Genomic DNA, 15,214 nt, shown 5'->3' with positions numbered 1-15,214 from the left:
TTATTAAAATTCAATTTCTTATCTGCACGTAATTTCGGTACAATTGTATCGGTATATAAGTTTCAATATAATGTATCGGTACAAAGTTTATGTACGATGCTTTAGTATATAAGTTTTGCTACGAATGTATCGATACATAAGTTTCGGTATGAATGTATTACTACAATTGCATCAGTATATAAATTTCAGTACGAATGCATCAGTACAAAAGTTTCGGTACGGATGTATCAGTACATATGTTTCGGTACGGATGTATCAGTACATATGTTTCGGTACGAATGTATCAATATATAAGTTTCGGTACGATTGCATTGGTACGTAATATGCATATACATATATATAGAGAAATTTATGCACGATAAAGAATATATGATATATATATATATATATATATGACATTTTTTATTATGGGACTTAATAATAATTGTCAAATAATATTTTTATTGTTTATGAGGATGAATATATAACCTATATACAAAAGCTCAATAATTATTACAACCTAATTAATATAAGCTCAATAATTATTACAACGTAATTAATATTTGATCATTACAACTAATCCCAAAGACTAAAGTTAGTTTTTAATCTTACACATGATATTATTCTAAAAGTAATCTTCTTCAAGGATTGAAATAGAATTCTCTATTTTATTAACTAGATTATATTTATAAATCAACACTGGTACAGTTGCTATTACGTTTGGAGACCGAACAGAGAGCACATTACGCTAGCTTTGGTTTGGAGCAAAGGCCATGACAGAGTGGTTGAGATCAAACAAAAACCTCTGTCGTTTGCAGTATGACCCCTATGATGCTGGGTCCTGTGTGGAGAATAATCACGCAACTTTCATTTTCCTCAGAAAATTTAGAAAAACCCTGGGACACCTCCATCATTACCCCATCGTCGAAACAGAACTCAATTCTCGGAAACAGATCATGTGGATAACCACTAAGGCCAACCAGATCGTCTGTGGCGTAGCACAAGTCAACTCCTGTCTTGCAATCCGAGACAGGCACGACTCCATACCTTGTGGCCAAGTATTCCACAACACGCTTTGCCAACGGATAGTATGTTGCATCAGCAATAATATCAGCGGGGTTCCAACATTTATTACGAAGCCATGTATGGCTTCGATATCCCTTCACAAGGACTTGGCAGCCATGGCTCCGATGTTGTCGAGTACTTGGCCACAAGTTATGGAGTCATACCTGTCTCGGATAGCAAGACAAGAGTTGACTTGTGCTACGCCACAGGCGATTTGGTCAGACTTGGTGGCATCCACATGAGCTATTTCCGAGAATTGAGTTCAGTTTCGACGGCAGGGCAATGAGGGAGTTGTCTCAGGTTTTTTCTGAATTTGCCGAGGAAAATGAAATCTGCATGATTAATGTCCAGATCATCGGAGTTGGACCCAGCATCTTAGAGGCCATAGAGCAGATCATAGTAATTCCTGTGAAATTTAGGTAGTACTTGAAGTACTCCTCCTTGACCGGGCCTCGGATGATCGGAGTGAATTGGATTCCCTTGCTATCTATACCCGCCTCATCCCTAATGTCCAGTGTTGCAGCACCCTTGTCAACGTTGTTGGTTCTTCAACGGAAGGAAGGCAAAATGAGAACAGCTCCCATTCCGTAGTGGCCAGGTTCGCCTTGATCATCTGACGCATTGTAGATGTTGGGTGGCCTCACCCAAGGCCCAACATTCACTTGGCCAACCTATGACGAATCCCTGGGTAATGAGATATTAAAAATTTTGTATCTTGAGATCGTGTAAATTTTGTATATTCATGATTTCGTATTCAGTTCGAGTTTTGAAATTTTTTTCTACTCCTCCTACTATGTTGAGGATCATGTAAGTGTAAATTGCCAGATATACTTATTTCAGTGACAGAGAAGATGAATGAACGAGGAGAGCGGGAGAAGCAAAAGTTTAGGGTCTAGGGTTAATGATACAAGCACTGTGATACAAATGGATGGAACACTGTAGCATTATTGTTAATCCGCTGTCATGTACGCCAGCTAACCCTTGGAATTTATTCCACAAAACAATGCATGCATGCATATATGGAAGTTACGTCTGAAACAATACTTGCATATATAACTAGCAAGCTAGCTAGGTTACAACAATAATGCATGAGACGGACAAATGATTAACCAATTGGCAGTAACTTGCAGGCCAATTTGACACTTTGTAACAATTGCGTTGGAGCTCTTAATCTTCTAGTGAGGGACCATTCTACCTTATAAATTGGAATGCCTTCACTAGTTGAGCTTTCTAGCTATAGCTAATTTTGCTACACAGAGGACGAATCTTGATTTATCAGTATGCGTACGTCTTGTAAATTTGTGTCGGTATCGATATCACAGTTTTCACAACTTGTGCATGTAACATGTTAGTGTTGTAGAACATTATAATATATAGCTACATCTTTAGTGTAAATGTGTAATCATGTAATGCATGGTATACTCTTTTCTTTAAACAAAATTGAAATTATCTCGAAAATTTTCGAACATAGCCTTTCTCCCCCCACCAGCCTCCCATTCTCTCTTTTGCCTTTCTGCCTTAAATTGGCAAACCCACCCTTCACATGGATGTCAAACGGACGGTCCTAAACAATCATCACGTGGCACTTCCCAACCACTCTAATAAATACAAACCAAAATATCTAATCTAACAAATATCTGGTATCAGTCAACGCACCTTCATTTTTAATGGTAGTCTAGCTGTGGGGCTCCTCGAGATGCAGTCGTTTGTAGAGCATCATGCCTGCTAAGCAGTCCATCTGCTGGATTTGGATTCTCTTCTGAGCTAATGAAGAGGATTCTCATAACCAATCATCGTGAGCCGTTGAATTTTTATCCAACGACTACAAACAGAAAGGTCCTTTAAAATTATAATGATTATAACCGTTGAATAAAAATCCAACGACCCATATGCTGAGCATTCTTCTATCTTCTGGTGATCTGCCTAGCATTGCCAAGCAACCTGCTTGAGCTCGACGATCCAATTTTGCCTTGTGTCTCGTCATAGACTTTGATTGGTTGGTAATCATCACATGTCCTGAGTAGATGGTTAAGTGAGCTTGTTTCTTGAGCATTGTGCCATAAAGTTGTCAATTAGCCCACGTGCTCATGTCATTCGACATCGAAACTCAACCTGGCAGTTCAAACTTAATGCATAATCCGTCGGTCGACCTAGATCACTCGGGAATTCTTTATTTTAGAGCTTCATTTTGGGCTTCTTGGTGTCTTGGGCTTGCGTGGCTTTACATTGGGCTTCTTCCTAACTTCTGTAGTCTTCTGGTAGGCCTAAAAGAATCCAGCGTTAATAATAGTATTAGAGTGAGAATTTGCTCATCACTCTTCATAAAACGTTCCATGCGTCTTTACTTAACCATTGTTAAGTAGTTATATTTTTAAATACATAAGAAAATAACTTAAATAGCTGTTCTTTCACCTAATTGGTTCCCTTAAAATCTTGAAATTATTTCCTGTAATCAGCAATATATCGTTCTTTCCTACTAGGACAACTTATGTTAATGATACTTTTATTTACTACTGGTACAAACGTATCATTGAAACTCTGCAATATAGTGTCCATTCCATGATTCTTTTACTCTTTGAAACATTTAACGTTTAGCTTGAAAAATACATTTTATTGCTCAACCACATAGAACGACACGAATTGCTTCTGTAAATTACCGAATCCACTTTTTGCTACTAGCACCTTTTCTCGCCCATCATTTTGTGGGCAAATATTTTTTCAATGGCTTTGTTGGAGCCTCCGCCCCAAATCAAAATTTGTACTCCTCTCAAGCTCCTCTCAAGGTTTTTACCCTTGATTTGGGCACAAATTTGTGGGTTGGTTGGTTTTTTATTTGGAACTTTAACAAAAAACTCTCGGTACTGTTCATTTTAACAAAAAATCACATCTTTACACTAAAAAGTCAATCATGGTACTATTCACTTTACCCTTTATTTTGCTTTTATCGTTAAAGCTCAAAGTCCTTAAGTTTTTTTTTATTAGTTTTTCTTTTTTATTTTTGGTGGATCAGATCCACCTCCTATGGCTTGGTCTCCACGGTGGAGTTATTCTTCTTGAGCAATTAGCGTGGACACCGCCTTACCTAGCCGGATTTGTGGTGGCTTCGCGGTGCTTTTCTCTCGGTGGTTGCGGATCTCTCTAGAACCGGTTAATTAAGTCGCAGGTGGTCCTAGCTGGGTGTTCTTATTTCGCTATGAAGATGAGCCAATCAGTGGCTCCTGTTTTCGCCGTAGTGTAGGTTTAGTGTACTTGTGTTTGTACCGCATCTAGCTGGTGATGTCCCGACTAACAAGCAATGTGGCATCGTTTGTTAGCAATGATTTTGTGTGGTCTCGCTTATTGTTGATGACATTGCATGTTCCACAATATAGGTCTCTTGAGGCTGCCGTATTTGTGGCAGATGTGTGATGGCTATACTTGAGCTGGTACCGGTAGTTCTTGTGCTTATGGTAGCCATTTAGAGGACTATAATGTTTGCATGTTTGTTTGTGAAAATTATCCCCATAGCAATATATTGGTTACTTTAGGAATATATCTACACGGCAACCCTTGTAGGCTTGTAGCTATTCTTGTATATCAATGGAATATCTCTATATTCTTCTAAAAAACAAAAATATACAAGTGAGCCTAATTTGTTTTCCTATATACTTACACGGCAATCTAATCTGTATTCAACCACACTCCACAACCAACCCCATCTACCCTCGTCGGAGATCATGGACAATTGTAATTGGATCTCGTCTCTATTAAGGGATGTGCACAAATTTGGCTCCAACATTGGTGCTTTCAATGAGAGTTGAACTCAATTTCCTCCAGCCAATGACCTTTGCAATGAACGATAATTAAAACTAAAGGACCCTGAAGACGGAGCTTTGATTGATGCTCTAGAGAACATAACTCCCGCAGTTTGTAACAATCACAAATTATAGCGACTCACACGAAGATTGATTTTTTAATGGACTTAGTTGCTGCTACCGTCCATGATCAAGGACTAGTTTTCCCCATAAAAACACCACATGAATCGGTTTCTAATACCTTTAGTTGTTTCTTTAAATATCTTTTGGTGTTCAAACTTTTCCAATAACGAAAAGGGATGGTTTCTAATACTTTTTGGTAATTGGTGTATGATCCACCCGTCAAAGCACACCAAGCCCATAATCCTAAAAAGTAAACCCACCAAAGCATTTATTGGTGGAATGATAGACACGTGTATTGCTGGCCATGCAAACGTAGCCTTAGTTCCTGCGGCTTTCCACAACTAATTTTGCATGTTCTTCTCATCGGCTCTCAGATTACAAGGCTTCTCCCACAAACGAATTAGCAATAAAAACTCAGTTAATTAATAAGATGAGGACATGCGTAGAAGTCGTATGTGCCATAATTCTTCCACCAGTTGGTGTCATCATTCGCTATGGCTGTGCGGTAAGTCACGTTGTCACCATTTGTATTGAATGAGAGTTCTTTTACATTTACCATTTCAACTGGCGATCTAGTAATCTGTCTACGCAAAGTTGGAATCTAATGGGTATGCGTTGAAATACTTGTTTTCTTAATATTGATTGAATAGAACTGTATGTTTATCTTCAAGTGTATGCAAATCATGCAGTTATATATCTTCGTTTGGCGATCGTAAGAAGCTAGTTTAGCAAGTTATGACGAAAACAATTTTTGTTTATACAATTACATGATTATCTTACCCGTTAATTGGATATCTTTCAATTAACGTGGCTAGAGTCCGTTGAGATGGTACTAAAAAGTATTATCATCGCTTTTGTGTGGTGTTAGGGGTTTTTATTTATTTATTTATTTATTTATTTTTATATAGGTTTGTTTGTGAAATTGCAGGTGGAGTTTTGGATTGCCTTATTGCTGACGCTATTTGGGTATATACCAGGAATTATATATGCACTTTATGTCATATTACGAGAAACTTCGTAATTATTTAAGTTTACATTACATCTTTAATTAGCGATCAATTTGTGTAATGTGTGATCTGATGGACATATTTTAAGATATAAATCTTCATTTTTGTTAAATTTTCATCGTGGTTTGTGTAATTAGTCCACCTTTATACTTGGACTTTCTAGATTTCTTCTGTTTCATTGTCTTGTATAAATATTGGACTTTGCCCAATTGTTCCTGCAGAGCATGTTTGGAAGTGTGTATCAAATGCTTTTGGTTCAAGTGCTTTTAGGGTTGAAAAGCACTTTAAGTACATTTTTAAGAAGTACTAGTTATATGCTTCTTTTAATTAGGAAGCACTTTAACCATTTTAAAATTCATTTGTATTTTTACTAAGATAGATACTATAAGCACTTTTACAAAAGGATTTTTAGCAATTTTAAAAACATTTCTAAACAACTCATAATTAACGCCTTGGGCCGAATAAGGCTTTGTGAATTGATGAGGAGGGAACCCAATCCCAAAATGACTACATTGCACTAAGATTTTGATTTGATCAACTCCAAAAAAACGTGACATTATATATGTTTAATACTAAATGAATATCAATTTTCTAATCATTCGAGATTCGAATTTGAATTTTTTTTTTATATGGTGCAAACAAATACCACTGAGCCTCAATTAGTAACAGTGATTTGATAATTGTATATTGACAGATCTTAAGATTCTCATTTTGAAGACTTTTGATGTCCTTTTTATATGAGCTCTTGGATTAATCTTATGGTAAATTAAACCATCAACTTATATAATTTATGATACACGAAACAAAATAATTTTGCGAAGTGATTAAATTAAAAAAAATTCTCGCATGAAGTCTTCCATCTTCTTCCCCTACTGTCTCTCTAATCCACATCCCCTTCCTTCCTCCATCTCTTAATGATTCATTCTCCTTTACTCCACCTAAGTTTTTTGTTGTTTACTTTTCGCATATGAAAAAAGAAGAGGGATCTATTTTAAAATTTTCACCATTGTCGAAAATTTTCATATGAAAAAAGGGTTCATGTGTTCAAGAAGAAAGGGATCCCAATTTTCGAAACCACACAATCTCAAATTTTTGTGTTTGTAACTAACTAGATTTGAATATTATTGATAAAAGATTCGATGAAATTGGATGTCTAAAGTTATTAGGGTTTTATGCAATTAGATTTTCTGGGTTTTTATATTCAATGAGGAGATTAGGTTTTGCCGATGGATGAGATTCGACCTGACGTGAAACCTTCTTCTTTTTTTTTTTTTTTTTTTTGGTTTTGTGAATTAGTGTTTTGTTTCAGTGTAATATAGATTATTTAAGTTGATGACTTAATTTACCATAAGATTAATCTGAGGACTCATATAAAAGGGGTCTCACAGGTCTTTAGAATGAGAATCTTAGAATTGTATATTGATAACAATATAAAACAATTATAATGCAAAATGCATGTTTGTTAGTTAAGCAAAGGCATTATTTTTTTCCATAGCAGTTTGAGAAATGATGTAATTTACAGACAAACAAGCAACAAACTAATTTACTTATTAAAAAAAAAAAACCCTAATCGGATGGCTAGCCTATGATACATCAGGTTGTTGTGGACTAATATGTATTAAAATACCCCATCCCTCTCAGAGAAGTCTTAAAACAACAACCAAAGCCTTATTTTCTAATCCACTTTTGAGCAACGAGTGTGACTTTCCCTTTGCTTTCCAAATGGATATTTTGTTTTTGTTAGTTGCTTTTACCTCTTTTAGTTCAAAGAAATGAACAAAATTATACCTTATTTTATATGATACCAACTTGCTTTCATTGCAGACAAAGCAAAGGGCTTTGTACAAATAAACATATGGATTGCCCATTTGTCCTACAATATAGGACGAGTATATATCAATGGGTGACCTTTATTTCCACTCACATTTGAAATGCCACAATTAAAGAAATAAAGAATGATACCATTCTTTAATTATATCAACTCATGCCATGCACACTACAAGGACACTTGACAATACTTTGGCATATATGTGAAGGCTATCTTCCATTGTTTTTTGCATTTTTTAAGCTTTTACTGTAGGCTAAGTTGGGTGCCCATGTGTGCGTTGGCCGGATCCTAACTTTGGATATATTGTCATTGTGGGTCATGTTTGCTTCAATGAGAAGGAATCCCATACTCGCGCATGGACGACTAGCTGTAGTATTAACACAAAATAATTTTTGTGTGTGGTTATCCATACAAGGCACTAGACACAAGGAGGACGAGACACTTTGTGTGTGCAATCAAACAATTACGTGATTTAAGCATCCACATTTAAGAATTTTTCTCATATAGTGCTATTACTTTGAATAAATTAGGGTGTTCAAAGCAAACTTATGCTTCATCTTGACATGGGAACGTAGTGACAATAAATAACAACACTAGACTCTTTGAGTTTGATGATTGGAATGATTGATTGTAACAATAACAAGATAAAATTTGTTTTATCAGACAAAAAGAGGTATGTGCACAAAAGAGGGGGATCGAGCACTTTAAGTATGTAATCAGATATTAACGTGGTTTGAACGTCTGTATCCAAAAATTTCTCCAAGAAGACAACTCGTCTGCTTGATATGATTGATCATGCAGAAATGAAGCGGTTTGCCCATATTGTTCTTTGTTAGTATCCTAGTTTTGGGGGCCCATTGGTGTAATTTCAGGGGGACCCCATGAAAGAAGGGAACTAGTTAGCTAATTACCAGCCATTTGTGTCCTGTAACCCGAAGCAGAAGACTTAGCACATGTGATGGTTGAAAATGCATCCAAAGCCTAATCAATCTGTCTTGTCAGTTACTAAATATCAGTTGCATTAGTTTCCCCCAAAAAAAAAAAAAAAAAAAAAATTCAGTTGCATTGACCAGGCAAGAGTCCTAGGTCAATGGAAAGACAGATGTTGGAGATCCACAAATTGGGATCTACACAGTGATGAGTTTATAGCCAATGGGGTCTAAAATCATTGACGAAAACTTTGAAAAATTGAAGCTTTGACAAATCCAAGTGTATCCCAATTGCCTGTGCAAACCAGCTGTTTAGAGGTGGGTATGTGAAGGATGATATGCTCTAATTCAATGAATCAAATTGAAAACATGGGAATTGAGAAGAACTAACAACTCTCCATTATTTTTGAGTAATTATAACTTGAAAGTCTTATTCACACTGTTGAAAATCGGGGTCATGAATAATCTCCTAACCTAATTAAGTATGCAATCTTTATTAAGCAATATTATAAGGCCTTCCGCAATAAGGACAATTAAGTTTGATTCGAATTGTATAAGAATCAAACTCTTGCACATTGCGGAAAATAAGTTTATGGGACTGATTTCAATTCTTGAGTTCTATGGGAGTAAAGCTTGGAGATTATAAGAGGCTTTTATCCAACATGGTCTTTGAAATTGGTATAACTCTTCACTTTGGTCTCTGAAATTTGAAACTGATAGAAGTGGTCGCTAAGATTGTCTACTATCAATCATTTTGGTCATTCTGTGAAAAATCTTCATTAAATAAGGATAAAATGACAAAAATACCCTCAAATTTTGTCAAATCATTTTGGTCCATTGTTTATTAAATTAACAGTATTTTTGTCATTTTAGTCCTTATTTAACAAAGTTTTTTAACAGAATTTTCACAGAATGACCAAAATGATTGTTGACGGACAATATATATATATCTGTGTGTGTGTGAATCAAACTCACCTAAAACAATTGTAAAATGCCTACGTACAACACACACCAATAAACAACTCACGCTAATGCATGCATACCTGAATGATTGTCATTATCTTTTTTCTTAATCAAGATCAGTTACGTATATCATGAAGGGTACCTAAGATTCGTTGTACAACCAAATAAATGAGTTTTATAAGGGAATTGAGAGACCAATAAATCATGCATAGGGGGCCTAATGGAAACAAATTATTGGAGATTAGCTTAAGATGGGAGAGTACACTATATATAATCACTAAATAACCCCATTTGTTCTTGGATGTTGGAACTTGAATTAAGCCTTGCTCTTCGCCCCAAAAACCTTTTTTTTTTTTTAAAAAAAGGAATTAGTTAGTGATTTCATTACGGTAATTCATCATTTTAAAGATTAAAAAAATTAACAGAAACATTTCAATTTCACCTAATTAATCATCGTGTGATTTACAAGTGTTTGAAATTAAACTCAAAATATACCGTGTCGAATATGAATCTGAAATTCATCTCTTGCAGCTAAGCCACCCCACGATAATTACTCAAAAACTATTCGGGTGGCTGTAGCAATCATAGAAGGTAAGACTAAGACCTACTATCACTCTATCAGCAAACCCATGTGAGTGGGAACATGTGGATTAATAGGCGCGTGAGGGTAAAAACATTTATAAATTTCTATTAGCCAATTTAGGCATTGCTTTTGTCTGTTGCTCACTTCCCTCCCTCCACTGACAAATACAAAGAAATGGAGAGAAAGAGTCTCACTCACTTGGGAAGTGGGCACACAGAAGCAGCTACTGCAGAAGCTACCAAACCCTCCCAATGCTACTGCTGCAACTCTAAACCAAGCAAGCTCTAGGGTTTTCTGCCATTTCCAAAGCCTCTTTCTTTTTTCTTTTCCTTTTTCTTGTCTTTTGCCAAACATCTGCTAATTAGTACTATCCAACCTGAGGAATATTAGCAAGCCACCCTAGTCAGAGGCAGAGATCTTTGTGGTAAGGCCAAATGTCAAGGTTTTTTCTTTTTATTTGAACGACATTCTAATCTAATCTAAACTACGAAGAGGAGGAGGATTCTAACGGTATTTTGATGTCATGGTTTTCGTTGCAAAACCTTTCCCATTTGATACTATCCTTTCAACTTGAGTCTACTCTTATTTTTTACCTTCTGGTGAAAATGTGTTGTCTGTTCTGGGTTTTTAGAGCTTGTTTTAGTCTATGAATTTCTGGGTTCTGTTGCTTTCTTATGGAAAATGTGTCAACTTTTCTGGGGTTTATTTTTGGGTTAATTGCTTTTTCTGGGTTTAAAGAGCTTGTTTTAGACAGTTCATTTATGGGTTTTGTTGCTTTTAGTTTGTTCTTATGTTATGTTATTTTTTGGTTTAATTTAAATGTTGGGAACTTGTGCTTTTAAATGAAAATGTGGGTTGGTGGTATTTGAACTGAAAGTCTCTTACTTTGCAAGGCAATTTCTGAAGAGTTGCTGGAGAAGAAGAGCTAAAGTTTCTTCCTTTTCATGTTTTTTCTTTCAGATTTTTTGTTCCACCGCAAAAGATTTTATTTTCCCCTATTTTGCTAAGCAGGAAGCTCTATTCCCATGGCCTCTCTTTTGAGTTTTTCCTGTTTCAATTTTTTTCTGTAGATCTGTTGTGCGAATCTGGGGTTCACAGATCTATGGGTTTCATTAATATATTGGTTCTGTAATTTACTATAATTTAAGAACGCTTTTGATTGCATTTTATTGCATTGCTGCATTTCCAAGAATATTATGTCATAGTTTTTAATTTGCAGCTAAATTTTAAGAGAGTGGATTTTCATCAAAGAACAGAAATGGGGTTCATTTGTGCTTCCGCTGGGTTCAGTATGCCCACACTTAAATCAGTTATTACCGAAAGATCCTCCTTTTGTCATGAGCACTGATGCAAATTAAAAATTAAGCCACGGCAATCGCACGTGGTTATTGTTGTCATTTTCTAACTCCTGCTGGTCCCTTGTGGCTTAAATCATTTTTTGGAATGTAGTTTAAAGGTGGGAAAGGGAGAAAGGGAAATTAAAAGGTTAGCTTGTTTAATGAGACTCGATGAATCTTGCAGCTGCAGCGTTCTTTCTTAAATATATATTGAATATTTAGTGGGATTGGTTGGTAGTAGTGGTGTTAGCTTACTGTGGGATTTCTTTGAAGGCAGGTGTTGTTTGTTTGTTTGTTTGTTTGTTTGTTAGTTTTTGTACTTTATATGGATCTAAGGTGGCCATCTTTAGTGAGCCATTTTTCTTGTGTTTTTTGTGTGCATATATATATGGTAATCTCTTTGAAGTTTCTTTATCTCAGCCAAAGATCGTTTCTCCGAACTGCTTTCAGGGATTTGAAAGGGAGATCGAATTAGGATAACACAATCAGCACTTATAACAAGTAGATGTTGAAGATGCAGACACCAAAAGCAAAGTAAGATCAACATTTATTTGCTTCTTTTATAAGAATATTAACTTTGTTTAATTTTATAGTGTTGTTTGCTTAATTTTATAGTGTGCTAATAATCACTCTTAGACTTCAAATTTTCTGTGTTCGTTATGGGAAAATTTTGACATATTGGGTAAGTAATGGTGATACAATTAGCTAAGAAAGCAAAATAGGATGGTGTTCTAAATGATACTTGTCATCGAAAATCATATGCTTCAAATTATATGTAACTATCTAGAATAAAGTAGTAAAAGGAAAGCAATAAACAGCTTGAGAAATATTTTACTTTGAGTTTTTAACAAAGTTTATAAACCTCATCTAAACTTAACTGAGTATGAATTCGGATTTATATCTATCCATGTGGAATTCGTTTTATATGCCAGTATCATCAGAATTGAAATGCTGATTTGTAAGTTATAATTTTGTAAAATACTTCTCTCTTTTCTGCTTAAATTATTATCGCTCTGTATCTGAAAGTAAGTTAGACAAATCAACGAAGGTATTGCTTTGGTAAATGGTTGTTATGCAGTATATCCTCCAGATATGGGTGAATCCATTTGTAACAAAGTTGTATCCGCATCTATCTTTTTTTCTGTGTTTCGTGTTCTTGATGCAAAAATTTGTGAAACTTATCTTTACTTTGAGTACTTTGATGCATGTCTTCTAATATTTAACTTCCTTTTCGTATTGATAGCAGAATTGGCTCTTTGGAAGTGCCTCAAAGAAGATCTCCAGTAAAGCCTCGAACTACCAAGACACCTGGATCAGAGCCGGTTTCTGTATCCTCTCCAAATAGGGCGACTAAGACCCTGAAAAACAGAAGTCCAAAAGTCAATGAGCGCATGTCACCACGAAGCCCTGTACCTGAGGTATTCCATGATAACTTATGTCTTTAAGAGTTGCGACTAGAAGGTTATCTAGTGTGGTTTCTTATCATTCAATTCGAAACGATTGTAGTTTCTCAATTACTTCCCTTTTCCCTGGTTTTGAGCTTCAGAAGAAGCAACCGAAAAGAGTGTCAGAATTGGAAACACAACTTGCTCAACTCCAAGAGGATCTGAAGAAGACAAAGGACCAGTTAAACACAACTGAGTCACTGAAGAGACGATCCCAGCAGGAGGCTGAAGAAGCGAAGAACCAGATATTAGCCATGTCTGCAAAGCTTGAAGAATCCCAACAGCAACTGATGGAACTTTCTACTTCTGAAGATGCTCGTCTTCAAGAGCTTCGTGAACTGTCTCAGGATCGGGATAGAGCATGGGAGTCTGAACTTGAGGCTGTTCAAAAGCAGCGGTCAATGGATTCTGCTGCCCTGGCCTCTGCCATGAATGAAATTCAGAAGCTAAAGGGTCAGCTCGAAAGGGTAGCCGAGTCTGAGGACACTCAAAACAGGCATGCAGAGTTGGCATATGCTGAGATCCAGACCTTGAGAAAGGAACTTTCCGAAACTTTTTCCCTGGTTGAGAAATTGAAAGCTGAGCTCAATGAATGCAAAGAATCCGAATCCCGGGCAGTAGAAGTTATACAAAGCACTCATATGCAATTGGAAGCGGCAAATGCAACCATAGAAATGCTCAAATTGGATGGGATCAAAGCCACAGAGTCTTGCAACTCCTTATCGTTGGAGTTGGAGCAATCCAATGCTCGTGTTAAATCACTGGAGGGTCTTGTGAGCAAACTTCAAGCAGAACTGATTAATAGGAAAGGCAATCATTCGGTAAACTCTACAGACAATGTAAAACTTGTTAAGGAAGATGAAAATGAAGAAAGAAAACAGTTACAAGCAGAGCTGAATTCTTTGAAATCCGAAGTGGGTCAGTTGAGATCTGCATTGGATGCAGCTGAGGTCAGGTACCAGGAAGAATACATTCAGAGCACATTGCAGATTCGGAATGCGTATGAGGAAGTTGACAGTGCAAAATCTGAAGCGTCCGAGAGGGAAGCTGAACTGACAGCAGAACTGAAAAAAGCGAAGGATCATATTGAAGACTTGAAAGCACAGCTAATGGATAAGGAAACTGAAATTCAGAGTGTATCAAAGAAAAATGATGGGGTGGCCTTGAAAGTTGAGAAAAATTTATCAACTGAAGACGAATCTGAACTTGAATTGGAGCTAAAGAAGTCAGAGACTGTAATGGTAGAGTTGAAGGCAAGTTTGTTGGATAAGGAAACAGAATTGCAGAACATAGCTGAGGAGAATGAAATGCTCAAGATGGAACTAAAAAACAAGGAAATCGAGAGGAATAAAGTTAATGATGAGGCTGTTTTTTCGGAGGAAGCTGCAAGGGCTGCAGAGGGAGAGGCTTTGGTGAAACTTGGCTATGCGACTGAGGAAGCAGATAAAAGTACCAGGAGAGCCGCACAGGTGACTGAGCAGCTGGAGGCAGCACAGGCTGCAAATTCTGAACTGGAGGCTGAGTTAAGGAAGTTAAAGGTGCAGGCGGATCAGTGGAGGAAGGCCGCTGAGGCAGCTGCTGCCATGCTTTCAACTGGAAACAATGGGAACCTTGTTGAGAGAACAGGTTCTCTTGACAGCAACAACTACAATCCTATGAATTCACCTTATTCAGAAGACATGGATGATGACTCGCCGAAGAAGAAAAATGGGAATATGTTAAAGAAGATCGGCGTGTTATGGAAGAAAGGCCAAAAGTAGTCAGAATTATGTCACAAGTTGCTTATCGTCGCTTGCTGTTATTTTGTTGGATTCAGTATGTTCTGTTGTAATCTTGACAGGTATTTTGGAGGGTGCTAGGCTGCTAGCACCCGAGTTTCGTGTGGAGTTAAAGACCGACATTTGCAGACTGTATAGGTATGTGGAAACTGGTGAACTTTGAAGAGTCCTTTCTCACATGATGTATCGCTATGAAAGACTTGGATTAATGTTGTATTTTACTTTGAGCCTTTCCATTTTATGTTAATTAAATCAGTTTCAATATTGGATCAATGCAGTTTGCATTATGTTAATGTTGTGCTAAATGCATCCAGTCCTTTGTGCCGAACTGACCTTCCGGATTCAAGCCCGGGCACTGTCCATTTTCCAGACGAAAGAGTTCA

General features: G+C 36.6%; 2 protein-coding genes across 6 annotated transcripts; both read left to right on the top strand.

Moving 5' to 3' along the window:
* Positions 1-5,391: 5,391 nt before the first annotated feature.
* Positions 5,392-5,982, top strand: LOC137744210 (low temperature-induced protein lt101.2-like). Its single transcript, XM_068484073.1, has 2 exons — positions 5,392-5,466; positions 5,890-5,982. The coding sequence occupies exons 1-2, from the start codon at positions 5,392-5,394 to the stop codon at positions 5,980-5,982; spliced, it is 168 nt and encodes a 55-aa protein (XP_068340174.1).
* Positions 5,983-10,416: 4,434 nt separating this feature from the next.
* On the top strand, positions 10,417-15,108 carry LOC137745846 (interactor of constitutive active ROPs 2, chloroplastic-like). Of its 5 annotated transcripts, none has more exons than XM_068485876.1 (4): positions 10,417-10,695; positions 12,059-12,142; positions 12,855-13,026; positions 13,155-15,108. In XM_068485876.1, exons 2-4 carry the CDS (start codon positions 12,114-12,116, stop codon positions 14,811-14,813), a joined length of 1,860 nt encoding a protein of 619 aa, XP_068341977.1. In that variant the 5' UTR covers positions 10,417-10,695; positions 12,059-12,113; the 3' UTR covers positions 14,814-15,108. The 5 variants fall into 5 exon arrangements, with proteins under 5 accessions (XP_068341977.1, XP_068341974.1, XP_068341976.1 ...); XM_068485873.1 differs by having other exon boundaries at positions 12,852-13,026; XM_068485875.1 differs by having other exon boundaries at positions 12,029-12,142.
* Positions 15,109-15,214: the final 106 nt, after the last annotated feature.

The sequence above is a fragment of the Pyrus communis genome, chromosome 9 (genome assembly GCF_963583255.1).
Source record: "Pyrus communis chromosome 9, drPyrComm1.1, whole genome shotgun sequence".
NCBI lineage: Eukaryota > Viridiplantae > Streptophyta > Magnoliopsida > Rosales > Rosaceae > Pyrus > Pyrus communis.
The sequence above is the reverse complement of the archived record's forward strand: the minus strand, read 5'-3'. Positions and strand labels throughout refer to the sequence as shown.

Excerpts from the sequence above, each read along its gene's own strand:
- LOC137745846 (XM_068485873.1), top strand. The coding sequence starts at position 12,114 with ATGTTGAAGATGCAGACACCAAAAGCAAA. Across the intron at positions 12,143-12,851 it reads ATGCAGACACCAAAAGCAAA|CAGAATTGGCTCTTTGGAAG; the intron begins GTAAGATCAACA and ends TCGTATTGATAG. Across the intron at positions 13,027-13,154 it reads CACGAAGCCCTGTACCTGAG|AAGAAGCAACCGAAAAGAGT; the intron begins GTATTCCATGAT and ends TTTGAGCTTCAG.
- LOC137744210 (XM_068484073.1), top strand. The coding sequence starts at position 5,392 with ATGAGGACATGCGTAGAAGTCGTATGTGCCATAATTCTTCCACCAGTT. Across the intron at positions 5,467-5,889 it reads TCATTCGCTATGGCTGTGCG|GTGGAGTTTTGGATTGCCTT; the intron begins GTAAGTCACGTT and ends GTGAAATTGCAG.